The sequence below is a fragment of the Arthrobotrys flagrans genome, assembly GCF_004000055.1.
Source record: "Arthrobotrys flagrans strain CBS H-5679 chromosome Unknown unitig_8, whole genome shotgun sequence".
NCBI classification, from domain to species: Eukaryota; Fungi; Ascomycota; class Orbiliomycetes; order Orbiliales; family Orbiliaceae; genus Arthrobotrys; species Arthrobotrys flagrans.
This window is the reverse complement of record NW_027137553.1, coordinates 5,045,500-5,072,179: the sequence shown is the minus strand read 5'-3', so window position 1 is coordinate 5,072,179 and position 26,680 is coordinate 5,045,500. Positions and strand designations below refer to the sequence as shown.

At 45.7% G+C, this 26,680-nt stretch overlaps 10 protein-coding genes across 10 annotated transcripts; 6 read left to right on the top strand and 4 right to left on the bottom strand.

Annotated features, from left to right (window-relative positions):
- Window positions 1-208: 208 nt before the first annotated feature.
- On the bottom strand, window positions 209-618 carry DFL_007961 (uncharacterized protein; the record flags this gene model as incomplete). Its single annotated transcript, XM_067637623.1, has 3 exons — window positions 209-234; window positions 306-419; window positions 498-618. 3 exons carry the CDS (start codon window positions 616-618, stop codon window positions 209-211), a joined length of 261 nt encoding a protein of 86 aa, XP_067489121.1.
- Window positions 619-1,687: 1,069 nt separating this feature from the next.
- Window positions 1,688-3,799, top strand: DFL_007960 (uncharacterized protein; the record flags this gene model as incomplete). The annotated part of the gene is made up of 4 exons (XM_067637622.1): window positions 1,688-2,210; window positions 2,272-3,089; window positions 3,140-3,349; window positions 3,422-3,799. 4 exons carry the CDS (start codon window positions 1,688-1,690, stop codon window positions 3,797-3,799), a joined length of 1,929 nt encoding a protein of 642 aa, XP_067489120.1.
- A 473-nt stretch (window positions 3,800-4,272) lies between these two features.
- On the top strand, window positions 4,273-5,783 carry DFL_007959 (uncharacterized protein; the record flags this gene model as incomplete). The annotated part of the gene is made up of 3 exons (XM_067637620.1): window positions 4,273-4,693; window positions 4,774-4,868; window positions 4,926-5,783. 3 exons carry the CDS (start codon window positions 4,273-4,275, stop codon window positions 5,781-5,783), a joined length of 1,374 nt encoding a protein of 457 aa, XP_067489119.1.
- Window positions 5,784-5,893: 110 nt separating this feature from the next.
- Window positions 5,894-6,508, bottom strand: DFL_007958 (uncharacterized protein; the record flags this gene model as incomplete). The annotated part of the gene is made up of 1 exon (XM_067637619.1): window positions 5,894-6,508. One exon carries the CDS (start codon window positions 6,506-6,508, stop codon window positions 5,894-5,896), a length of 615 nt encoding a protein of 204 aa, XP_067489118.1.
- Window positions 6,509-6,699: 191 nt separating this feature from the next.
- DFL_007957 (uncharacterized protein) lies at window positions 6,700-8,190 on the top strand (the record flags this gene model as incomplete). Its single annotated transcript, XM_067637618.1, has 4 exons — window positions 6,700-6,908; window positions 6,975-7,073; window positions 7,140-7,200; window positions 7,261-8,190. The coding sequence occupies 4 exons, from the start codon at window positions 6,700-6,702 to the stop codon at window positions 8,188-8,190; spliced, it is 1,299 nt and encodes a 432-aa protein (XP_067489117.1).
- A 242-nt stretch (window positions 8,191-8,432) lies between these two features.
- Window positions 8,433-9,122, top strand: DFL_007956 (uncharacterized protein; the record flags this gene model as incomplete). Its single annotated transcript, XM_067637617.1, has 1 exon — window positions 8,433-9,122. The coding sequence occupies one exon, from the start codon at window positions 8,433-8,435 to the stop codon at window positions 9,120-9,122; it is 690 nt and encodes a 229-aa protein (XP_067489116.1).
- A 2,195-nt stretch (window positions 9,123-11,317) lies between these two features.
- DFL_007955 (uncharacterized protein) lies at window positions 11,318-12,022 on the top strand (the record flags this gene model as incomplete). The annotated part of the gene is made up of 1 exon (XM_067637616.1): window positions 11,318-12,022. One exon carries the CDS (start codon window positions 11,318-11,320, stop codon window positions 12,020-12,022), a length of 705 nt encoding a protein of 234 aa, XP_067489115.1.
- A 276-nt stretch (window positions 12,023-12,298) lies between these two features.
- Window positions 12,299-13,609, bottom strand: DFL_007954 (uncharacterized protein; the record flags this gene model as incomplete). Its single annotated transcript, XM_067637615.1, has 3 exons — window positions 12,299-12,639; window positions 12,698-13,432; window positions 13,513-13,609. The coding sequence occupies 3 exons, from the start codon at window positions 13,607-13,609 to the stop codon at window positions 12,299-12,301; spliced, it is 1,173 nt and encodes a 390-aa protein (XP_067489114.1).
- Window positions 13,610-14,290: 681 nt separating this feature from the next.
- DFL_007953 (uncharacterized protein) lies at window positions 14,291-15,856 on the top strand (the record flags this gene model as incomplete). Its single annotated transcript, XM_067637614.1, has 3 exons — window positions 14,291-14,691; window positions 14,746-15,439; window positions 15,488-15,856. 3 exons carry the CDS (start codon window positions 14,291-14,293, stop codon window positions 15,854-15,856), a joined length of 1,464 nt encoding a protein of 487 aa, XP_067489113.1.
- A 2,968-nt stretch (window positions 15,857-18,824) lies between these two features.
- Window positions 18,825-19,520, bottom strand: DFL_007952 (uncharacterized protein; the record flags this gene model as incomplete). The annotated part of the gene is made up of 2 exons (XM_067637613.1): window positions 18,825-19,141; window positions 19,220-19,520. The coding sequence occupies 2 exons, from the start codon at window positions 19,518-19,520 to the stop codon at window positions 18,825-18,827; spliced, it is 618 nt and encodes a 205-aa protein (XP_067489112.1).
- Between the last annotated feature and the right edge of the window lie 7,160 nt (window positions 19,521-26,680).

The window sequence follows — 26,680 nt, the reverse complement described above, 5'->3', positions numbered from 1 at the left end:
CGCGACCTCGATATCGTTTAATCGGGATACATGGATAAACATCCCAGGACTCTGCTGGAGAGAAATGAATTTCATATTTTCCGTAGATGACCATCCCAAGCTCCCCACACTACCGCCCCCTAAAAACGACATCCCAAGCCCAAGTTTTTAGATACCGATGCTCCCGTTCTCATATCGAATTATATCGTCCTCATAAAAAACATAGAAATCATTTATCCGCCGAAATGTATAATACTATAAACCAAGCTTGTTAACACAGCCCTTCCGTACCCCGCTACTCAAAAAGCAGGGGAAAGACTTCTCACCATTATTCCCCCTAATAAACACATCACCATACCGATTCTTCCTTTCACCATTGACGTATTCCTCTGTATTCTCCAGCGCGATGTTCATATACCCGTCTACCGATTGAAGTTCGCCTGTTCCATATAATCAGCATTAATAACATCCTATCCAAGAAACCTCCGCTCCCGTTATATAGGGTTGTAATTTCGGACCTTTGTATTCAACCCCAGAGTTGAGTTTGACGGTGATCGGAGCGCCATGGATTTCGGAGAGGAAAGAGGATGGGTCCTTCGACGAGGAGGTGGGGGTGGGTTCGCCGGGTGCGTCTGCCATTATTGGTGGTTATGTGCTTGATAGAGGGAGGGCTGTGATGCGGAGACGTCGATGCTGTTGGAGGAGAGTGGGTGACGCGATAAGGATTGAGAGCTTTAAAGCTCAAGTGCTGGAAACTCGGTGTAATGATGAGGACAAAAGAACACGCCGACAACACAACTATGGGGTAACGCCTTTTCGGATTGACATTTTGGGGTTAAGACATTTTGGCGGACAATAACGTGAAGGCTGGACGAATTTGAAATATCAGATATCCGTTTGGATAACCATAATGTTGACCTTAAGCTTGTCCACGAGAGTATGATCAACATCTTGATTAAAGTGCGAAAATTACCGGCTCATAGTAACTAAATTAAATTCGAAAGGAACGCCCAGGAAATTCATAGCCGCCTTCTATCTACCGACTGTTTTAATATCCAGTTTCGTAGATTATCTATACGACAATATTTTATTGAGAGAAAGCCTCTTGTTCGTCCGTAGGGTTCCATATCCAAAACGAAATTGACGGCCGGCTTGCAACCGTACCTAGACGTAGACATGTATGACATGTCCTAGCATAATATACCGTTTTTATTAAGCGGATCACTGTTACCTTCGATGCCCTCCAATTTGAAGAATATTACTGTTATATACGTTGCCATAGGCCTAGTGACAAGCACTAAAAAACATTGCCACAGAACCCACTTGACAGCGTGATCGTGGGTTAATCACAATTTCGTCCCCATGCGCATGCATCGTGAGTCAAGCTTAATTAATCGAGTCTTGCTTGTCATTTTTTCTGGTCTGCAGGATGCAACAAACTGCACATTTGCGAATTAAAATCCAAGATTCGTCAATTTGTAGACGCAATTAGGAAACTTCAATCGGTCGAGTCACTAGGTTCCGCATTAACGCGTTCGCAAGAATCAGGATTGCAGAAGACGATAGAAATGAACAGAGGCTATAAAACGACCAGCTGGGCTTCCCCAACTCCATTCCTTGATTCGGTCCATATTATGTGCGAACCTACTCTCGTCTTATACATGCCAACCAAGATCAAAATACAACATCGTCAACACAGTAGCAAACCATGAATAGCCTAGAAGACGACGCATTAGGAAAAGAAATCCTCCGCAGCCCCCCCTCCTCCTTCGACGAATCTACAAACCTTTCCCCCCGCCCCTCCGACGAATTCAACCTCTCCGGCTCCAAAGTTCGCCACACCCTCCCACCCCCCTCATCCTACCCCCACCCCCTCGACGGAAAACCCTCCTTCGCCACCGCAATAACCTACAAAGAAACATATATCCGTTCGTTTTCTGCCGCGGTTAGGAACAAACCAGGCTGGACGGAAAAGATTTTAGATAAGAAGTTATTTACAAAGTGGTTAAGAGAGGCGCAAGAGCAGGCTCCTTTGTGTGATGGTGGAAGACATAGGGTTTTAACGTGGGATGAAGATGATGTGTGTTATGTACACGATGAATTGGTTAATATTTACAAGCCTTTCGTAGAGGGGTTGAGGGAGCGAGGGGTGCGGGTGGAGCCGGATGTTGATGGGGTTTGGAGGGAAGATGGGTTTGGAGATGAAGGGTTGAGGATGGAATTGGTTGATGGTATGCACTTTCTATTCAAGCAATCGTCCGAGAAATGATACTTACGAATATATGTATACAGCGGTGGCAACCCTCGAAAACATCCCCGAGGATAAAAAGGACTGGCATCCCGGTTCCGACAAACAAGTCTTAGACCTCGTCCACCCCTCCCTCTGGCCTATCATCTACGGCCGCACAATTTCCTCCCAAACCGGAGAACCAATCCGAACCCCCGCATCAATGGAATCGGACATCACCGGGTTCTCCAATAAATTCTGCTGGCTACCCTCCGAATTCGAAGTTTCTCCGGACGGCACCAGAACAACCATAAAATCCTACATCAACAATCTAGCTTCCTCCTCACAGAAGTCTTTGTTCTATCCAATCCTAGAAAGGATCTTCACAAAGTTCATCCCGTTATTCAACCACGTCCTCGGAGATCTAAGAACGGGAAAACATGATTTTAGAAGGGTATTCGCCATAGCAGGTCGTAGATGGTGGAACGACGGGTTAATAAGACTAACCAACGAAGATCACAAACTAAAATGGGATAAACTACTAGACCAATTTATTAACGACGATGAGCTAAACGTCAACTTTTTGGGGGATGCTTCGCATGTTTCTAAACGGTTTGATGCTGATGGTATTAGGGATCCGGAGTTTGAGGGGTGTGATGATAGCGATGACGAGGACCTCGATCAACGCGGGGATCCGGGGATATATGAGGTTAGGGATAATATGGGACAATACTTACCTTGGAATTGGGAGGCTCCGAATATATCCGAGGATGTTAAACTGGAAGGGAAAACGTCGAAAGTGATTGTTAAATTGGCTAACATAGTGCTAACGCCGGATAAACCGATATATAAAGGTGGGAATTGGCATGTGGAAGCAATGCTGGTAATTATAACATTCTCCCGCCATTTTCAAGGCTGACGGTTTAAATATAGAATGAAAGGATAGTAGCTACGGGCATATACTACTACGACCAAGAAAACGTAACAGACAGCAGACTAGCTTTCCGTCGAACCGTGGGGAATGTACCGAATTGGGAGGGCGCGGAGATACTCGAACAGCACTCGGACTGGCCTATAGTTTTTAATATGAGTTCTGAATCTCAATCGTGGGCTGTTCAGGAGATCGGACAGATCGAAACGAAGGCAAGCCATCCACATATCCAATAACACATATATAATCTTGATTCATTTTCTAATTACAATTGATTATTTTAGAAAAACCGCGCAATAGCCTTCCCGAACATCTACCAACACCAAGTTCAACCCTTCACGCTCCTAGACCGCACGAAACCCGGTTATCGCAAAATACTCGTATTCTTCCTCTGCGATCCATCTAACGAAGACCTCCCAACCACCGGAACCGTCGCCCCACAACAACCAGAATTTCGGGTTGAAATTGAGAATATGTTACGAAAGGGTCCGATGGGAAAGATGCCGGAGGAAGTTTTCAGAATGGTATCTAAGATGGTGCCGGAGGTTATGGGGAGAGAGGAGGCGGAGAGGGGGAGGAAAGAGTTAATGAGGGAGAGGGCGTCGTTTGGGAACAGTTCGACGATGGTGCAGGGACTCTGTTATAGTCTGTGTGAGCACTGAGGTGCTATATATTGTACACTAGTAGTCTCGAAGCTAGTATAGCATATTGAAAGCCATTCCCATAGGCCTAGTCTCGAAGTCCATTCTTATCCATATTGGCTGGAAGGTATAGTATTTGTCTCTTATGTACCGGGTACCTAGTCATCTCCAATATTATATTCTAAACTATTACCCCTGTCTAGTGACGAGACCGACTATTAATCCGACCGACCGACCGTCTCGTAAAAATAACACCAGTACGAGCACTGGTGAAGACAATAAAATGGATGAGATTTCCCCTATACAATACTGTTCATACGCATGCAGAATAGAGGCAAAATGTTGGATTTTTCCACCCAAAATGCGTTGTCGGCTTGATTCGAAACCCCTGCAAAAATTTCCATGTCGAACTTTCATTTTCAGCGACCCATCCCACTCCCCTCTCACTACCACCGTCTCCACCATTTCATACCATCTACCTTGCTATCGCCATCATGACGAACCCCCAAGACCCCCCCTCTCTAATACCCGACACCGAATCTCCATCCTCAATCACAATTCCCCCACCACCCCTCCCCTCCCCCGCAAACCCCTCCACCAAAGCCCCCCGCACCCGTCAAATCGCCGATGCAGCTCTTCTATCCTCCTCCATCCCTTCGAAACCCTCTTCGAAACCCTCTCTATCCTCCATCACAACGGACTCTACAACATCACCACCATCTTCCACGAAACCAAAACCCGACGGTCTAAAACGCTCCGACCCCTTCCAATTCGGCACCCGCTACCTCGAAGCCGGGGATGACGAGTTCTCGTTTAACGCGTGGGATCATGTAGAGGTTGATGATGAATATAAAGCATATGCCCGAGAGCAGTATGATATGCAGAGGAGCAATCCGGTCAGGGAGTTTGATAAAAGTACGACCCTCTTGTATATCCCTCCTGCTATTATTAGCTTCGAGTCCAGCTATTATAAAGATATTGACTGGTTGGGATAGACAGGTTTAATTCCGAACCCGAAAAATGGTGGAACAACTTCTATAAAAACAACCGCGAGAATTTTTTTAAAGATAGGAAATGGCTGCAACAAGAGGTCCTCCCCCCCCCAACTACTCTTCCATTTTCACATACTAACAATCTTTAAAAACAGTTCCCAATCCTAACAACCGCAACCTCCGCAACCTCCCCTCCAATCCGCCTCCTCGAAGTCGGCTGCGGCGCCGGGAACACCCTCTTCCCCATCCTCTCCTCCAACAAAAACCCATCCTTCCACATCCACGGCGCCGACTTTTCCAAAACCTCGATCGACCTAATCCGCTCCAACGAACTCTACACCCTTCACCACCCCAAACACGTTTCTGCATCTGTCTGGGACCTCGGAAACGCCGAGGGTATTCTACCGGAAGGTGTTGAACCCGAGTCATTGGATGTTGTTATTTTAATCTTCGTGTTCTCGGCGTTACATCCCGATCAGTGGGGGTATGCGGTTAGGAATGTGAATAAGTGTTTAAAGAAGGGTGGGAAGGTGTTATTCCGCGATTATGGAAGGGGTGATCTAGCGCAAGTACGGTTTAAGAAGGGTCGTTTCCTACAAGAGAATTTTTATATAAGAGGCGACGGAACTCGCGTATACTTCTTCGACCGGGATGAGTTAGGAAACATCTTCGATCCGACCTATAAACCCCCCCACCACCAAGAAAAAGAAGAAAAGGAAAGGGAAGAGACGGGAATCAAAACCGTATTGCTAGGAGTAGATAGAAGGATGTTGGTTAACCGCGCGAGAAGGATAAAGATGCATAGGTGTTGGTTGCAAGGTTTATTTGTCAAAGGCGGTGACGAAGAAGTTGAGAAGACGTTGGCGGAGCAGAAGGGACCGGAACCGCAGTGGATGAGGGTGGCGCACACTGATGTGACTGATTCGAAGGAAGAGGAGGTGGAGGAGGTTGACACACCGGGGTTGGAGGAGCAGGTGAAGGAGTTGGAGTTGGAGGGTACTCCGTCTGTATGAGTACTGCCAAGATATGTATGCGATAGATCTGTTTCTGATGATTCCAATGATACCCAATATATACCGCCTTATATCCCTTCAAAAGCCGCAGAATAGATGAGATATAGATATTATTCAGCAAACACCATCCCCCCCTCCTTCCCCACCATCTCCCTCCCCCACTCCTCCAAAATAACCCCAATCGCCAATAACGCACTCTCATCCATCGCTCTCCCCATAACCCCCTCCCACCCTTTCGCCTCAAAGAACTCAGCAACGTATCTATGCACCGCCTTTAATAAATCCGAATCCGGTAGATCCCTAACAATACTTTTATCTTCCAGTATGGATTTAACAGAGTCGGGCAGTACGAAGTCGGGATTTAAAGGATTATGAAAGAGGAGTTCGTCGGCACTGGCGGGTTTTGAGTGTCTTTGGGAAAGGGAACGGTGGGAGATTGTGAGGAGGGAGGAGGAGGCGGTGTAGACGTTTGTTTTGGAGAGGGTGTAGGGAGTCCATTTGCTCTCTTCCTTTTCTACCTCTTCTTCTGAGTCATCGTCGTCGTCGTCGTCATTTTTTGTCGAAGGACTTGGTGGTTTAGGTCGACTGAATGCAGCTATTGAAGTCTCCCGTTCTGATGATAATGACGATGATGATTCGGCGGATTTGGGACCCGATGATGAAGACTCTGCTGATGATTCGATGTAATACTCTTCACTCTCTTCCGGCGACAGAGAATCCGCCATTTTTGAGGGTTATAGAAGCTTTGCGATCAACCGCGACGGTATAATATAAAAGTTGAGGTTGGATAGAGACGCGAAGAGAACTTTAAGCCTGATTGGGATTTCTTGGCATCCTTCCCCAGCTTCATTACGTAAACCCACCTCCACCCCTCCTGCTAACCATCGATAGAAGGAAGGGTATAAAGAAACATGTCATGAACATCTCACCCCTCCTCTTCCACCGCAGCTTCGGTTTGGATATCAATACTGCCGAGCCTACAGACTTCCCACGCGTCTTTACTTCCTTTCTATGCCATGATATAGACTACGACGCTTCCACGCGGTTTGTCGCGAAGAAGAAGGGGGTGAGGGGACACAGTAGGGGTGTTAATTGTATCGGTGCTGATGAGCGGGATGGACGGTGGTATTTCCCCCCTACCATATCTATTATTGGGAGGGGATATATGGCTAACATTGTGATATCGGATAGGATGGTAACCGGCGGTGCGGATGGGAGTGTTCTCATCTGGGACCTTGAAACAGAAGATCATGGAGATGAAGAAATAAAAGCTTCAGCTGCGGTTTTAGAGTATGTTACTCACCCTTCATTCATAATAATCTACTCCTTCTAACTGGTGAATAATGGTGGTGGTAGAAAAGACAGACCGTCCCACGGCATCTCCTCCATCAGGTTTAATCCCCACAATTCCTCTCTCGTATGCCCCCTCCCTCCTCCTATTCTATTAGGTATATTTACTGATCAAGTGTATATATAGTTCTCAACAACCTCCTACTCCTCCACCCTCTCCCTCTACTCCCTAACCCCCACCAACCCTCTAAATCTTCAAACCTACCCACTAGACTCCCACCTCTACACCCACTCCGTCTCCCCAGTGTCCACCTCAACGGCGTTAATAGCTGTCTGTGGTTTTTCACCTCATATAAGACTAATCGATCCTCGAATCTCATCGGCTTCACAAACACTGTTCGGACATATAACGGAGGTACTAAGCGTGGCTTGGTCGCCGGTGTATTCTTCTATCCTTGCGTCCGGGGGGAAAGATGGGAGCGTGAGGGTATGGGATATACGGTTTGGGGCTACCTGTCTTGGAAGTTTGGATATTACCAACCCTCCACGGGCCGCGAATAGAGCTGCGGGGAGGGCGCATGACGGTGGAGTAAACGGCCTGCTCTGGACATCGGACGGGAGAAGAATTATCAGTGCGGGTATGGATGCTAAAATAAGAGTATGGAATACGGAAAACGGGAGGAATACGAACGTCATCTTCCCACCGGTCATAAAAAATAAATTCCAACCGGAGTTTTCGATGGTGATAACACCCAGTCACCAAACATCCGGCTCGGAGCTCCTATGGATTGGAAATGAAGGGGAGGTACTCGCATTCGATTTAGGGAATGGAAAGATGTTGAAAAGGGTTGGGGTTCCAAAGAGTGAAGTAAGAGACGGGGTGGGGAGGATTACGGGACTTGTTAAGAGAGGGGGGGATGGGAACGGGGAGTTGTATACTTCACATGCTTTGAGGGATGGGAAGAAGTTTGAGGGGAGAGAGGGGGTAACAAGGTGGAAGGCGAGGTGGTTGTGGAAGGAAGATGAAGATGAAGTTGAGGAGGAACGAACAGAAAAGCAGAGGAGGTTGCAAGATATATTTGAGAAGGCGACGAGGGACCCGGTGAGGTTTTCTTAATATACTTACCTCTTACCTATCTAATACCATATAATACCCACTTCTTAATAACTATTGTGTCCCGAGATATGTGCTCGTTATGATATACGATAAGCTACTCTATATTCCCTTGTCAGAGCCTAACCGAGCCAAGTTCCATCCTCCTCCGCTAACAACCTCACCTCATCACGGAAATTACCAGGATCTAAACATTCAATATATCTCCGACCTCCAACCTGTACCCCCATCCTCCCCACATAATAATGCCAATAACCACCCTCCCCCCCGAGCTCCTAACCCTCATCCTCCTCTCCACCCCCTTCCCCACCCACCTAACAGCCTCCGCCGTTTCTCCCCTCTGGTCCTCCATATTCTCCTCCTTGCCCCTCCAAAAATCCCGCTACGTCCCAAAATTCACAACCAGCGGTCTTCCAAATCTTCACAAACTCCTCGACTTCAACGGAGGTTTCAGATTCACCATCCAAGGCGACAAAGCCGTGTCATACAAATTCCGTCAAACCCAAGTTCTCGGACCGCGTAGAAAAAAAGCGCCCAGAATCTACACAACAACATGGGAGTCGTGGATCGATATCACGCACCATCCATTTTTGAACGAACCTATATTCTCACCGTTTACAACCTACCTCTCCCCGGAAGAATCAGAAAAATTATCGTACGGACCGAGAGAATACATGGTACTCGATAACTTCTTTATAGAAGTCCATGTACCGGGCGTTTATCCGAATTATATTTCGATCGGGAATACGAAGTCTACGAATTGGTCGGTCCATGGGAAGAATGGCACGGTGAGGGAGTTGTGTGAGTTTTTGGCAGAGATGATGGGGTTTGAGGACGGTGAGCCGTATGAAGTTGCACTGGCGAATGGGTGGAAGATTTGGGGGAATAGGTGGGTGGGGGTTTTGGTTGCGAGGTTTGTGGGTCAGGGGGGTTAGCGGGGGTTATGGGTTAGTCGATTGGGGTCCAGGCGCTGGAGAGGGCAACGGTTGGAGTTCATGATATATAACTACGACGAATCTCAAACACCCCTTCACTCCCCTCAACACCCTCCTCCTCCTAATGCTCCTCCACGGATAACTTCTTCATGGCATGTATCGCATCATTCACCACATGATTGCCAGATGAAGAGAAGGAGGGGAGAAAGAGGGTTCCGGATACGCCCACGAGGGACCGAAGAGGCCCGGGGGGGTTATGTCTATTTGTGAATTTATTCCTTAAATTTCTTCAAATTTCATAGTACGGGAACGGGGGGAGGAGAATAATCTTGAGGAGTGGTGATGATGGTGGTATGCCCACCCATTTCTCTTGCTATCCGAAATATAATCAAGAAAACTTAGAAATGTCAATTCTGCACCCTTCATCGTAATATTTAAACACTCGTCCGAATCGGTGAATACCGGGTATTTTTGATACTTTTTTTTTATCATTATTGTTTGGAAATGACAACGAAAGATATCGAGATGAGAGATGAGAAGCGCGGAGAGGATCGGGCTCCGTAATTATAATTTGGAGATTCGAAGGGCGTTTATGAGGGAGAAGGGGCGTAGTTCGGGGAGTAGTGCAGTCTCGAGGTCAAGATGAATGCATGAATAGAAAGAAGGAGTGTGAGGAATGCTTGTCTAAATCAAGTAGATCTGAGGCCAGCGGGTCTGTAGAAGGGCCCACGGCCATATGTAACTACGTATACTCTTCCCTCTGAACCCTCCATTTTTCATTTTGAAAACACTTCCTAACAACCATTTTGACAACTGACTTATAATCCAAAGCAATTTAAACCTACACCAGTGATCCGATACATATTGTCTATAGACCTACAAAAGAAGTTAGTCTCGAATTAAACTTGATCGAGAAGGAAAGAAGCTCCAGAGCTCAAGTGTCTGACACAACGAACCCCCAAAACCCCAAGATTACATGGCATATGCGCATGTGCACCTCTGACCAAAGCAGTCAGTCCTATTTTTTTACATTAGGAAAGTTATCTTGCTGATCTCGAAACGTCTTGTCACTAAAATTTTCTACTCAAGCTCTTCCGAATTCGCGAACTACTAACGAAACCTGGTTCAAGTTCCCCAAAATTAGCTGCCGCAACGCCCCGTGCCACGTTTCAAGCTTAGCTCTTGAGACTACGAGATTTAAGCTCAACACGCAACCTACCAATACGAACTACTCTTTGAACTACGTCGGTGACAGACGGATATCGATCGATGTTTTTCCGCTTTGTAGTAAATATTTCGGAGGAGTATTTTGGGGGGAAAGTTTCATATTCGACAGGTCTTACATTGAGTAATAAAGGACCTGCTCACACTAGCTATCAGCACCGAAGCTGGTGAAAAGAACTTGGATTCATGCATGAAGCTATATTGAATACTGAAATATAGGATAGACCCTAACTTTCCATATGCATCGACAGTACAATAGCTCCTACTGGAAATTCAGAGACTTTGACTGAGACATCCCCGGGTGCATATACCAAACGCCAACCCTATCATTAAATACTTCTTCTGGACTTCTTAGCTGTCTTAAATTCTAATACCTGTAGATTTTATACCAATGCTATAGTTTACTTGACCCTGGTGTGCAGAATTCAATCTGAAATTTCTTTCAAACCTTCCTTCGATTCCAAAATCCAACTCCAGAAAGACTTACCCAGCTACAGCTACGGACGCAAAACAATGTCTAAGAAACCCCATCCACAGTATCATACGATAATATCGAAAAGAAAACCATCTCAACATTTTCATGCAAGAACGTTGGATCTAGAAACTCTTATTCCTCGAAATCGATTGATTGAGTAATCGCATGCGAACAAGGCCGGTTCTAAAGATGCGAATTAAGCATGTGGCGTCTTGTGGCGTTTTGCAACATCCAGATATACGCGTAAACATTTCGAGCTTCGAAGCGGAGGGGCTGAAGACTTATATAAAGAGATGGGATGGGTCCTAGCTTTGTTAATTATCATATCATAGCATCGGTATCTTAATCACCAGTTCGAGTTTATATATTTCGATCCTCAAAGATATTTAACCCATCGGTTTAAAGATTCGATTGTCTCCGATACATCACCAAATCTTCAATAGTTTCGGTTCTTCGAATACAATACCCATCCTTTATTTATTTATTTTTAAAAAAAATGTCCAACCCAAGAGCCATCTACCTCCGGAAAAAATCCCCCCAGGTCATCTGCGGCGGCAATCCCAAAACCTCTTCCTCACTCCGCTACCGCCGCACCAAACGCGAAGACCCCATCGACGACCTCAAAGACGGTATAAACACCTGGTTCACCGACCGTCCCATAAGATGGAAACTATACGCCACGATCTCCGGCTTCGACATGTCAACCATGGAATCCATAATCACCAAAGCGCTAAACAAATGGTCCGCCGTTTCAAACCTCACCTTCGAAAAAGCCGCCCCGGACGCCGATCGTGACGACATTGAATTGAAAATCCAAGTAGCAGGACCGGACGTTCTCGACCCAGAGTTTCCAGCACAGACCGATGGATCATGGATAGCCGCAAATGCATCATGGGGTCCGGGAATCTCACAACGCTGGGTGCCGGTGGAGAAGAAGGTTTATTCTGGATACGTGAAGTTTAATAATACTAGTACGGGACCGAACAATTGGAATGTTAATCAGATACATAATGTATTTTTGCACGAAGTGGGTCATGCGTTGGGGTTGGGACATACTTTGACCGAAGATGCTATCATGGCGAGGTTGATGGCTGGAGGTGGGGGAAATGTGGATTTGGAGTTGAAGGCGGAGGATATTATGAGGATTCAGAAGTATTATAAACCGGCGGGGCAGAGGAGGATGAGGAGGAGGTATATGTAATTTTTTTTTCCTTTTCTTCTTCTTGTATTTATAAATATACGTCGGAGTTAGAGGGCTTGTGAGGGATAGCGATATCAGGGAATGGCGTAGATAATGTACTTGTATAACTTATTAATTGATGTTTTGTAAAAGCATTGACCCGAATATATAGCTTCGAATGTTAAATTTACCCTTTCGTCGAGATGCCCTGAATATCCAATACTTCACCAGAAACGCCATAAACTCCATGCCACGTTATCCCATACCATGCTTTAATTATATACCCCATTAAAAAAACTAATTATCAACCGGCCTCCCCAGCTTACTCCTCAACCCTACATTCAAATTCTCCACCGGACACCAACCATACCCATGGAACCTAGTCCCATTAGCCAACTGTATGGCACCCGTCTTCTCTTCAAAATCCCTAATATTCCCATGCCATTCCTCCAACAAATTGAAAATCTTCACAAGTCCGGACTGCTCAACCGATCTAATAAGATTCCCGTACGAAAGTGTCACACAATCCCAATTCGAACAACCCTTCGTTGCATTCTCCGATATGAAGGATTGTAGGAATTGGCGCCAGATGGAGATTTGACGTGTTAGTTCTTTGGATCGGGAGGCCATTATCTTGTCTTTACCATATATTAGCCTCTACCCCTATAAAGGCCCTTGAGTGAATAGTATACGTACTCAACGTAATCTCCGGCATAAGCCCCGTCTCCACCACCCTCCCACATCTCAAAAAGTACGTCTCACAAACACTCAACGACCCCGCCTCCTCCACCAGCAACCTCTCCAACTCTTTCACATTCCTCCCATCCCCGAAAACTTTCGCAATAAACAACCAATCCTCATACCCCGGCTCGCACGCCACAGGCGCCCACTCATCCAACCACACCTTCGAATAGGGATTTAAAACATGTATACAATCGTATTTATCGCATAGTACCGCGAATGACCTTAGTTGTCCGAAGTTTATGGATGTAATCGGGATATTTGACGTTGAGAAGTGGAGGATGTTTAGGACCGATAGTAATGTATCCGGATCGTCATCGTAGAGGGTCATGAGGGTGTGCGGTCTGTCCGAAATGGTTTCGAGGGTGGTGGTGAGGGATCGGAAGGGACTTGTTGGGTCGAGGTGGCGTCGCCAGACCGGGGAGACGACGCGGAGGATTTGAGAGGAGACGAGGTAGCGGTGGGTGATTACGGTGGTGTTACCGTTGGCGGTGGTTGTGGTGGCGGGGAGGTGGATTATCAGGTCGGATACCGGAGAGATTGGGTAGGTTATCGGCGTGGAGGGGGGTAGAGTGTGCATGCTCGTATCCAGGTCATTGTTGCTACTACCACTAATGGCGGCAGCCGGACGGACAAAGTTGATGTCGATGTCGCTGGGGGTTTCGGAGGCCCATAGTGGGAGGGGTTCTTCTATTTATTTTTTCATTTTTTTGATCAGTATCATAGCGACGGGGTAGTACAGGGTTACGAGAGTTTGAATAAAAACTTACTGCAGCGGGCGCAAAACTCGGCTCTTCTCTCTTCTTCCCCTTCTTTTACCACTTCTTCAACTCTTCCATCTCCGACGTCCTGCGCTGCCGCTACCATTATTTTATTTTTATTAAAAAAAGGATATCCGCAAAAAAAAGGCCGATAAGCCGGTTATCGTAGAACTGAAGATACTATCGACGACGCTGAGAAGGGAAGAAAGAGAGGGGGGGCAGCCACGAGGGTAGATAAAGCTGGGAAGCTAGCTAACCCTGTTTCCTCGTTCGACCAGGATAAGGCGGGCCAAGAGTCGAGGCTGCATCTTTTCATGTCGTCACCGTTTTTTCTGCTTTTCGATAGCTACTTTGAGGCATCGTGCTCATCCAAAGGTACTTTGGGAAACAAACATGAGAAAACGAGGCTGTTCCACTTTCCCCTCTTCACCACCCCAATAAAATACAAATCCATGAAAATATGTTTCAATATCCGATTCTTTCAAAACTCGACAAAAGTGGTTATAGTTCTAGCTACAAGGATTTCAAGCCCAGAATCGGCATCAACTTGCGGGTTCAAGCGAACCATTCCTGCAAATGCAATACAGGGGTACTCCATGCTTAGCGTTTGTGGGCTGAACATTCGTCGTCGCAGATTGGTTGTGCATCTTTGGATTATCTGCGTCACCCTTCCCCGTCATCAGTTTTCCAAATCCTTAAACGGTCAAGTAGACCTCTTCTTTTTTTCTATATCAAAACTTCCTAATCCACAATTCACCCACCTCCAACCCCAATTATCCTCGCAAACATGTTCCAATCGATATCTCTACAACCCCTCAAATCCATCTTCCGCCCCAAACTCCCCTCCACCCCCTACGGCGGCACGCACACCTCCACCACCCCCTCCTCAACCCCCACATTCCGCCCAATCCGCCCTTCGAAACCAAAAACCAAAGGGATCTTAAAACTCCCCCCCGAAATCCTTCTCACAATCTTTACATTCGCATTATCAAACAACAATGGGATAAATAAACTCTACCATCCAAGTTCAATCGGAAAAACATGCCGCCGATTCCACGAAGTATTATTGGCGTATATCTATGGTGAATGTAAAATGGTTTTTCAGTATTCATCCTACGGGGTGGAACAGGGGTGTATTTATTCTCGTGATAAGCTGGAGTTGTTTAGACATTACGGGTCTTTCGTTCGGTATATCCCATCTAACCTTATATATATATTAAAGAAATCTAATATAAAAACCAGAAAACTATCAATAACATCCGACTACACCATCCTCCCCTCCTCAACCCACCTAATCCACCTCTTCCCGTGGGCCCCCTCCCTCCCCTCCGCCCTCTTCGACCTAACCCCCTCCTTCACCCACCTAACATCCCTCGAACTCGACGGTAAATTCGATAACTCGGTACAAGACCTTATCCACAGTCTTCAATACCTCCTCACCACTTCTTTACATCTCATAAAACTTAGTCTTAACGTTAATGCTCGGTACACCGTTGGTGGTAATGACTTATACGAACATTTGAAAAAAGGTGTGAAGATGGAGCAGAGTAGTAAAGATGTTAAATATGCGGTGTTAGAGGAGGTGAGGGTTGGAGTTGTAGAGGAAGGGGTTAATACGCTGTCTGGGGGGTTGAAAAAGTATCGGTTACTTGAGGTTTTATCTCTGATACTAAAACCCGCGACCAGGAAAACAAGATATTTAGATTTTAACATCCCATGTAAAACGGTTGAAGTTAGAGATTATGAAAATATTTATAAAGAACAGATCGAGGATGAAAGAAACAAATTCTTCGATTTTCCAAATCTAAGGAAATTGGAGATTTCGGGGTCGGAAGGGCAATTGGCAAATTTTGAGAGGTTCGTGAAGGTGGATTGGGGCGGTATTAAAGAAATAAAGGCCTTGGTTGATTTTCATAAGGAGTTTGATAGGGTTAAGGTAAGTACCTATTTCCCCCTCTTATATAATTTCGTACTGACGGGATAGTTCTCAACCTTCATATGCCGCTTCCCATCCCTCCACACCCTAACAATAACCAACATCCAAGAACTCCTAACAAACCCCCCCTCATCGTCACCCCGCTTGAATCTCCAACCATGGTATCATACCTCCCCTTGGCACTACATTAGAGATTCAATTATACTCCCGAGGAGTTCTTCTTTGAAAGTAATAAAAATTGGGGATACGGGGGATAACAAGGTGGAGATAGAGGAGGAGTTGGGGTGGAGTGTTATGAGGGGCTGTAGAGTGGAGGCTAGGAGTAGAGGATATAGGGCGGTGAGGGAAGTTTATCGGCCGTATAGGCTGTCGAAGGAAGGGAAGTGGGAGGGGTGGGAGGTTTGGTTGAATTTTTAGTTGAAGATACTATATAAGAGTACCGTATTATAATATTAAGCAAACAGAGGGTTCAATGGGTACAGCGGAAGATTTCATGCTAATGATTATTCGATGAACAGTCAAGTCAGATAAGGTTGAAAGAGTTTGGGAAAAGTTGAAGCAAACTTAGAGGAAATTTCGTTGAAGATTGTTGGATTTTTTTTTTGATCAGTGTGACATGATATATCTTCGATAGCAAATACCAAACTCTCGCGAGCTCTCTATATGTAGAACCCGGAGACTCGATCGAAGTTTGTATCAACAGCATGGTGAAGGTCCGATATATTATAATATCCAGGAATCAGCAAACGAATGTTGATAAAGCGTGGGGACACTTAGATTTAATCCATTTGGTCCGGATTCGAATTTCGTGAGCCAGCTTCCGGAGCTGGCCTGTACGCAGCATAAATATTTATATTGCGCCGTGTACCGTATACCGTGAGCCGGTTCGGGTAGCCGCCGGAAGAAATGGCAATCAACTGGAAGGCGAAGTTATTATAGATCGATATCTCAAATTGCCCAATATTTAAATTTAGAAATGTTTTCCTAACTCCAAGCCGGCGGGGTATAACGCTAGAGCTCAAGTACTTATAGTTAGGACATATAAAACATTATCGGCAGGGACGGATTACCCTGAATCGAATAGGTATTCGCAAGGGGAATAAAGATTTCTTCGATCAAAGTCCTGGCTGAAAGGCGTCGAGCAACCCCAGTTCCTTGGCTTTTGAAAAATTAACATTCTTTTTCAACCGTTCCAAAGAGCCGTGTTACACCCGAGTTATAACATTTCTATTTTGTACTTGATCGCCTTGCGGCCCTCTATTGAGTATATTGCAATTGGATCCTTTGGACGCGAGGATAGCCTTGCGAGCTACTGTGGTGAAGGAAGAGTGCTTACGCAGGTTCTTCTTAAACCTAGGATATAGTTTGTTGCATTTTGGGTAGTCAACACAACCTGGCGCTCTCTGCTTTCTGTTTATAAATTGACTTCTGTCTGTCCTCGAGAGAAGGGGGGCATCCTTTTCCTCTACACCTTACTACTGCCTAGCATACTGATGCTTAGACGCCGTTCCTTTCCTAGCCATTCTGTTGTTCATGCTTTTCGTTCCTTTCGTTCGTCCGCCTATTCTGGCTCTAGCTATGATCTTTCGTTCTTGATTTACTCTTTGTTCTTTGTTATATATATCGTTCTATTCTATTCTATTCTATCTGCTTACTTACCGCTAGGTATCTTCGTTACCGGTATACCGCTGAGTGCTTCCTGCTATTCCTGCGTACCGCTGATGGGCCAGTCTAGTATTGTCTGGTTGTCTCCCAGAGACTAGTTTCTACCTCACACTACCTTTCAGAACGAGTTAACTGGCTGGTCCGGTAGACGGTAGCATTCCTAGGACCGGCACACTGCAGAGCCTCTTAGGCAATATTCAGTTTGTACTATCTGACTACCTAATGTGAAACTTGGAGACGAATATCATGTGCCAAAATGCACATGTTGTGTTACGCGCCATCGCAGTTGCTTCTCAAGATTTCCTTTCGTAGATTGCAATTCACTCTAACACGTAAATGTATAGACCCAACCACACGTTTCGATTGGCAGTGTTACGTCACTAGACCAGGTTTTCAATATTGATTCCGTGTCTATCGGGGTTCAAGGCAAGGTCATGGGATTTCTTTCACATTTTTTGGGATATCGCCATGTGGCCCGGGTATACCTTAGCTACGCACGCCTGCACTACTTGATACATAACCTCGTCCCGGCGTGTTTGCTTCACTATTTTGACTTAATGTGCAGAAGATCTAAGGGATGCCGTAGAATCTGGGTATGAAAGCACCCATGCATGGGAATTTCGCCCAATCAGTCTCTGCGCGGGCGCGGTAATTTTTTCTCAAGTTCGAGAGGACTAAATGGGAAATCGCTCACTACCTAATCTAAAGTTGACCGTTGCAATCAACTGGGGTTGGCCTCAAAGTTCAGTTTTGAACTTGAGCTCGTAGTCCATGCTGCAGGATGCTGAATTCAAGCAGTTCTAGGGTGCCCCGCACAAGATTGGCACAGTGAATATAGAGCATCTTAGGATATGTTGATTTCACTCGTTGGAAACAGTTCATCCGGGGTATACTACTATTTGCTGGGAATTAAATTGCTGCTATTGTTTAGGATATGGGTTTTTTCTCGTTTGCCAGTGAATTCATGAAAATTGAGGAAAAAAAGTTCATTGTAATAATCTCGAAGTGTTTAGGTAACGATCGTCATAAAATGCAAAAAATCGATATAGTACAAGTATGCTCTTGAGGCTCTAGTACTGGGGGAAACAAAAGCGAACCCGCGGAACTCGTAGGAAAGTCTAAGAAAGATACAAATATCCGGAGATACAATTTTCTAAATGAATAATAGCGACATTGAAGAATATTTGTGTGCGTAGGTAGTTGGAGAGAAAAACGCCGTTATGCAATGATAAATCCTGTGGGCTTGTAAGCCGTTTTGTAAGAAAAAGAAAGTGCCGCCCAGCTCTCAGGGAAAGGTCCCGATTGCAATATACGCTATCCTTCTAACCGCCTCCCGAAAAACAACATTCGGCTCCGGATTGTCTTGCTCACTGCCCCTCGACCCAAACCGATCGATTTGGTCGGAACCTCAACGTCCTCTCCTGCCCCGTCACATCTCTCACGATACAGACCCCCCTTCTCATCATCCCAATCCAAAATCCCCCCAAGACCCTTACTAGAATCCTTCGCCAAGCATAACTCTTCACCACCGCCATCTTAATATCCCCAATCCCAACAAACACAACACCAGAGACAAATCCAACATTCGCTGCAGGAGTCCTCAACCTCTCGTTCAAAGTTCGTAAATAACAAAGTTTCATTGATGTTAGAGACAATGATCCCTTGGCGTGTGTGAAAGGTGTATATAGAATGTTTTCATGAACTGCCAATTGTGCGTCCATCAATAACATCTCTCCGGGGGCGGGTTGTGGGACCCATTGCTTGGTTTTGGGGTTCCATTGAATTCGACTGGTGGGCCTGGTGCACCGCTGTCTTGGAGGGATGTAAGTTGGAATATGCGAGGTTCGAGGGTTTCTCCTCCGTAGAAGACGTCCTTGATAAGGAGGGTCTCCTGTGGTTCGCCGCGGTAGGTGAGAAGGTTGATCATGTTTAGGAGGGAAAGATCGCCAAAGGTGAGGTCCATGGTCCATTCGAGGGTACTGGCCGGGAATGGTCCAAAGTATCCAGATGATTCAAAGTAGGTTGTAAGTATCTTTGCTATTAGTTTTTGTTTTTTCCTTTGTTAGCTCAGGAAGCTAGAAAGGATAATATGGTATAGGATAAGGGGAGTATTACGTCTGACAACTTGCAAAACTTTTTCGAGTGGATCGTTTTCGTTGAGAATAAGTTCGATCATCCGGTTGGTGGCCAAAAGGTTGACGCTCACGATGACCTCATAGAAGTGGCCATGGGGCTGGATTAGGAGGTCCCCGTCATAGGCATGCTTATGCAAGGACTCTGAGGTCAGGCTAGTTATGGCGCTTGAGGTTCGAGTTCTTTCTAGAGAGAATTCCTCTGGTTCCACCTTGGTTGTTTCAAAGGGCGAGGTGACAGTGGGTACCTCGAAGGGAGCTCTTTGGACAAAACTTCCAGGCATCATGGGTCGATGACAAGTCTCCAAAAGAATTCTAAGATTGGTAGAAATTATAGAACCAGCGTTTCTGGAACTTGGCAACTAAGTAAAAAGTAAAAACAAAGGTCGTACGGGATGTCTATTGCAGGTACGTCAAGTTGATAGCTAAAAAGAAACTTCGTAAGTAAATATTCTGATTAGTCGCTACCGGCGTGATGTGAAACTACTAGGAGGGGCTCTATGACGGTAGAGATCTTTTATAATATCTTGTCATAATTAGGACAGCCGGGATTTGTAAAATATCGATTTAATTATATAGCGATTATGTCTAATACATATATGCATGTATGCAGTGGTCAGATATTTAAACAATCACACTCAAGAGTCATAAATTCACACAAAAACCAAAATCGATCAATTATGTTAAAGATATCTCAATTACATGTATACAAACCAGGTGTACTAGCCAATAGCAAACTAATCCTTTACAAGGGCATCCGATACGTATATACTTTCGATTGATTTGTACAAACACTAGAGTACTATGGCATACTATGCTGGTCTTGTACCCACATGTTTTCAATCATAATTCCATGAAATTACCCGATTTCCGATGCGGATCTATTCTTAGGTTAGATATATCGCAATACATCCGATAGGAGAGCTTTGAGTTCAGGCTGTTGGATGTCTAAACAAGCATGGCGTAGGTGCACGGTAAAGTTGGAAACGGAAGGAATCGATACGGAGAGGCCGTGGCCTTCTGAGAAGTCTTAGCATCAAAGATCTTAATACAAGAAAAGATCTACTATGTTCTAGCGAAGAGCAGGCTGTACATATCCATGTATCTACCTTGAATCTTAGTAGGCCCCACTAGGATACTAGATCGTCTGCCAGATTCAAAGCCGTGATCGATCGATACACACGTCGTGGCCTCATTATTGGAACCTAGTCACGAATGTGCCGCATCGTTAAACCACGCAATTTTATCCTTAAGGGTCCTTTGTCTGTCGATGAAATTATCAGCATCCTTAGCTAGCTGTAGGTTTCAACCGTTAACCCAGGTGGCCATGATACCTGGCCCCCAATCGCAATCCTAGCAAAACCAATTGGCGTCATATGAAACCGGCCCGGCTCCTGGGACATTGTATGCATGAATATGGCTCGGTTTTGCGCAGTGATAGGAGGCATCTCAGACTTGGTCTACAGGTAACCTATAATCTTATTACCTCGCGATCGGCTGGCTTGGACAACCAGCCAAACTTTCGATATATTTGCTCACTACTCCTTTGTCTTCTGCTTTCAGGTAAGAAATACATTAATAAATCAAATATCGGCCCTGTTTGCATTCGAGAATTCGGAAACTCCATGAAGCGCCATCACTTTTGCGACAAAGGAGATATTTATGACGGAATTCTGAGCCCACAGGCACAGATACATTTGTTATGCTGACACCCGCTGGTGAGCCTCAGATTCCCTGACCCGGTGACCAAGCTCAAGGCGTTACTAAACTAAATTAAATTATGTGATTGTACAATCGCCACTTTGTGTGCCTAGATATATGAGACAGCTATGTTGGATGATATTAGGTTCCACAAACTACCTAAACTTGCACCTTTGAGGTTTTAAGACCTTCCAGTAGATTTGATATTGCAGGCGGAGCCAAAAGTGAGTTTCCGTGCAGGGCCGACGACATCCTAAGCCGCCACTTGCTCAATTGACCCAAATGGAAGGACCTGGCACTAATTAGTCTTGGGATAACGGATGGCGCCATTGCACGCAGTCTTGACGATGATCCTTCGGGGATACATACCCACGAGTTAAGATTCTATAGCTGTAGGGTTCCTGTAACTTTGTGTTTCAGAGGTGTATTGATAACAGACTTCACCAGGTGGAACAGCTTTGCCGAGTCTCAATACTACCACATACACGCACTCTTCCTCCAGTATGAGACTTTTGTGAAATGTTAATGCGGATTCGCTCGGTTCTGGACTATTTCATCAGGAACCATGCCTATATTCCCAGATCTAGTAAGAGAGAATAGTCCGTCGGGAGAAAGCAAATATTAAATAGAAACGACAGACCAAGCCACTATCTTACGTACGAGCTTGGGAACCCGTGCAATATATTAATGTCATTATGAGAGTCTTATTGTAGCTATGGCCGTATCTAATACTTTTTACTAGTCGAAATTATGTAAAAAAAGTTTCTATTTGCCTGGATTGAAGGCTATCGGCGATGATTGTCTAAAGATAAAGGTCCGTGAACTCACGAAGCGTCCATTACGTTACATAATCCCTTGCATATACACAGGATAAATCTTGCAAACTTGACGGGATGAGGAATATACGAGCACGATAGATCCTAATGGGTTAGGAAAAGTGACAGGCCGCAAACGATCTGGGGGCACAAGTTGAGGAGTCTGGCGACTAGGCAATCTTTGGAAAGATCACATCTAGAAACGGGACGGTTCAAGATGTCCCGTCCGAGATAATCGGTAAGTCCAGCTACAACATTCTTGTCTCGTAACCAGATGTATATTTCTCAATTGATTGATGAACTTGTGGAAAATCGGGGCGAGGAATACTCATATGATCATAACCCAACAACATATAACTTGTATCTGATGCCCGAGGCCGCCGTGCAGAAAACCCAGGTAAGGAAAACTGTGTAATTCCCAGAGTCGGTAGTTAGCCTCGAATCTGCGAATAGCCGCGTGGATTGCTTATGCTAGGAGCCGGCACAACCAGTTGCAACCTGCAAAGCTGCGTAGACCAATACGTGGCCTGGTATTCTTCTCTGGAACACCTCTATCTTTCTCTTTCTTTCCTTTTTTTTATCTACACGCGGACATGCACGATCGAGGCATGGCCGCTCAAAACTTCAAATTGACCTGAAACTTACCTTTTTGGTTTCTCAAGCACTTTCATCGACTATACTTTTACCACGATAAGTATTTGTTCACGTTGTAAAGCAAACGCATTCTTCGATAATAAGGGAATGCGCGAAATGATATCATTTCGAAATTTAGGCATCTTTTCACTCTTCGGGTGAGCTGCGCAGGAGACAGATTTTTTGCCTTTCAGCTTATATTTGCGTTGCCACTGCAAAATCCAACATTTCAACAGGGTGGAGCATTGAGTTAACACTCTCAACGGCGCTTGGATATTTCCGATATTGCTGATGGTATCGTTATGCAAGGCATCTGGAAGTAGGAATCAAAACTTCTTCGCCGGTATATTCCTTCCTCAATATTATACCCATCTAATAACCGTTTTATCGGCAGTCAAAAACTTGTAGCCTCGCCGCAGAAGAATCGAAGCGTCGAGCTCACATCGAAGATATCCCGCATTTCTTGTCAAACGGTGACACTGTCACAGTTGTGAGACAATAGCTCTCCCGTCAAATTTCATATCAGATCATCGATAGGGTAATTTTTTATTAAACTTTGGAAAACGATTACATAGTACAATATCTGGTTTCCCCTCTGCTGGGGTGCCGGCAGGTATGTAATGTAAGGCAAACCTCTCGAACAGACGGCTCGAAGGAAATCAAAAAAAAAAAGTAAGTCCCGTACGAGACGTTACAACATATATTTCGTAATATTATCACATTTTCCAAGCATCAACGAATCCCTACCTATAGCTTTATGTATTAACCACCATGCAAATACAGGGACCAGCCTACATGCCTCCATCTGCTGAAGAAGACAGAATAAACTGAAACGAACCAGAGGAAGTTAATGGGTTGCTTAATGTGTTGGATATCCGTTAACCGCTGTATGAAGAACCGGAGGTCGAGTTCCCGAGTGGTGGCGTTTGGCAAGGGAATAAAGAGGATAACGAGATAAACGAGCTGAGGAATATCTTGCACCACCTCCGAGATGCCAAGGATTGTAGAGTTCGGGAGCCAAAATCAGCGTTGACGATAGTCAGGAGCTATCACCCATGGGCGAAAGCGGCGATGCGGCATTCAGAGACTTGAGATATCGACGATCCTCCGCAGATATCCGTCTCGTAAATGACATGAGTCGTAAAGGGGGTTACTTATAGATGGATATAAGTAGATCGACCAGTCACAGGCCAAGTATATACGTACACTCGGTATAGGCGGACTGTGATATAACTATACATGGAAGAGAGGGAGTGTGAGAGAGTTGAATATCACGATCGAGGGAGTGTGTGATAGATCTCGCAAGGAGATAAAAATGCCTCAATGCGGAGATATATTGTTGGTTGTGGTCTGATATTACGTTCCTGGTTGGTAATCTCCGGTTTGCAGGAGTATGGTTAGGATGGGCTTCCAGACTGATACGGCGGCGAGGCAGTTGGGGTCGCAGGTTCTGCACGTTAAACATTTCCAAGAAAGTCACATGGGAAATGGTTCCTGCCGGGCGAGAGATATTATTAGGAATTATTAAAGGAAGGAATTCGCGTGTGAACAGCTAAAAATTGGCTGGCGTCCGTTGATGTTTGCAAGCCAGCATCTGGAACCGAGAGAAGGAAACAGCCCACTCTAGAGTTCCTCCTCTTTTGGACAAATGGACGAAGACGATCACCGGCTCTTCTTGACCCTTCGCAATCTCAAGAATGAAGAACCAGCAAGTTCACTGCAAGTTTAGGCGCTGGACCGATCGTTTTGGGATGTGGAGTTCAGCCTCGAAAGACGGGAGGAACCTTTCAGGACAGTGAAGCAAGGGCCCCTGTTGTGCGTTCAAACACGTTTTGGGAAGACTCTCGATTGATCTTGCCTTGCGTGAAGAGTGGGTCCGGGTTCGATGGCAAGTAAAGACGAAGTCGGTGGATACCAGTTGACCCGAAATTCCATTTTGGATCATGATATCCGTCTTCGCTATAGGGTCCGTGAAATTGTTCTTGCTTGGCCTACGGGTGTCGTACGATCCAGCGACTGGGACCCATTGTCTGGCGTGTGCCGGTTGGAATTAACCAGTTCCTTTACCCAAACGTGTGGCTACTGACAGGCTGGGATAAACAAGATGTCGGCTCGAGGTAGACGGACTTTTCCCTCGTATTCCTTCGCCCCATTTTGGCAAAAAAGATGCGTCTAGACCGCGTCGACCGTTCAGAGTTTATCCTTGAGGTACGTACAGGTGCATGTATGTATCTTTTGCATGCAAGAACGTGCAGGTAGATACCTGCAGGCCCTGGAGGAGCCTTCTTTCATGTCCAATGATCTCATACATGTCGATACAGGGCTTCCCCATGGAGAAAAAGGCACAGTCACAGGATCGAATTCAAGATTTGAACGTTGGGCATCTAATTAGAGTTTTGAATGAATTTGAATGAGTGGCGTTTGCAGTTGTGGAATTTGCAGCCCGTAATCGACTGTTCTGGACTATGGAGATCTGTCAGAAAGCAGTAGCATATAGGAAGATCCGCTTTCGCAAAATTGAATTGGAAGGGGTTGAGTCAAAGTAACCGCTCACGCGCATATAACAATCTTGCGATGAGGCTCTCACAGATTGTTGAAATTTGAAACACCATTCTTCGGCGTTGATCGAAGATATTTATCTCGTGCAGAATAGTTTGGCATATAGCCGTTGTTGGCGTGCATCAGCAGAAATAAGGCGTTTTCCTCGCAGTTGACCGCTGCAAAGAAGCAAAGCGAAATTAACTGGATTGAAGATTCAGCAACAACGCATTCCGGATCCGAAAAGGGTAATTTTCAATTTTATTCCTGTGATTTCTTCTTTGCGTTTTGCTTGCCGGGTGGTCAGACCCAAAAAACGTGTCCGAACTTATATCTTGTGGGAACAGCACAGACAAAATACCCCGAATAAGCCTTTTTTTTTCGCCTGCCTGAGATTCGCGATACTTTATGGGAAATGCCAGCTGCGGCGTGTTCAAGTTGATCAGATCGCGGCTGAAACTGAAGAGTGAGTGTTAAAAAGCGTAATTGGGTGATTGGATCGTGTGGGCTTGGCTTAGAACCCTGCTCGCAAACCCTGTTCAAAAAGCTAAAGCCTGTCTGAGTTCAAAAATTGCGCCGTGCACCGCGAATGATGACAGGCTGGTAATGCATGATCTAACGTCCCGAATGTCGACGGTCTTTGCCAGAAGACGGTGCCGTATGAAAATGAACAGCGATCTCGAGATGCGATATGATATGAAGCACAACTTGTAGCAGATGTCCCACAGTAAGGTTGCGGTAGAAATGTCGCTGATTGGTCAGCCTGGGAAGAATCGGACCACTTTCTGTAATTGACCAGGGCATCTGATGCTTCCAAGAGTTCTAGACGCGCCCATTGCCCACACCTGCTCCCCTCCTCCCACCAATTCCCGAATGGGTCTTCCATCTCGAGTCAAGAGTCAAGAAGGGACCGCTGCTGCAGGCGATATTAAATAAGGGATATCTAAGCTACTCTGCGTGGTAGGTCTTCGCAATAGTGAGCAAAAAAGAGAGCAGTCGCTATTTCGCCAAAATTGCATTTTGTGACATGGTCGGTTGGCAGCGGTTCTCTTTAGATACGTTGGTTCGATCGAGCTGAGCTGTGGGGTCTTGTTGTCCGTCTGCCTGCTTTGTCGGGTTCTCCTAAGAAAGGGAGCCGCAGGCCTTCGGAAGACCCGTTGTACTGGTGCCCGTTTCCTTGGGTCGTCTGCCCATCACTTTGTACCGCTCCAACATCTCCACCACACCGTTATCTCTTGCTAGACTTTGTCTTTGCCTGTTGTTTCCCATCTCTCTCTCTCTCGCGGTAGGCGTCCTCTCTCGCGTCAAAGAGGGGATGGATGCCATAGTTAGCTTGGTTCATCAATAGAATAGCATTCCTGCTTGGACGCATTTGAACGCCACCTTCTTCTTGTTGGCAGCATCGGTTTGTGGAACAGCTAAGGGACCCCTCACTTCCGCCCAAGGAGACTGGCGAGGACATTGCTCGGAAGGGTCATCCTTGCCAGCACCCGATTTCTATTTCTTCTTTGTGGAGCCCCAACTTTTTTTTTCGCAGGGTGGTCGAGCCAGGCGCAGGCTTCTGTTATTGGGTTCACGTACGGCCTTTACTATGGTCGAGCTATCCTTCCTTCATGCTTTCGGATAGTTTTTTTTGTTCTTTTTCCTTCCCTTCCTATCTTCACCCCTTCGCCAGTTAATTGGGTTGCGTGAGTTGCTTAGCTAGTCCGTTCGTTCAGTTTTAGGCCGGCCGAAGTGACAGGAAGGAAGAGTAAAGT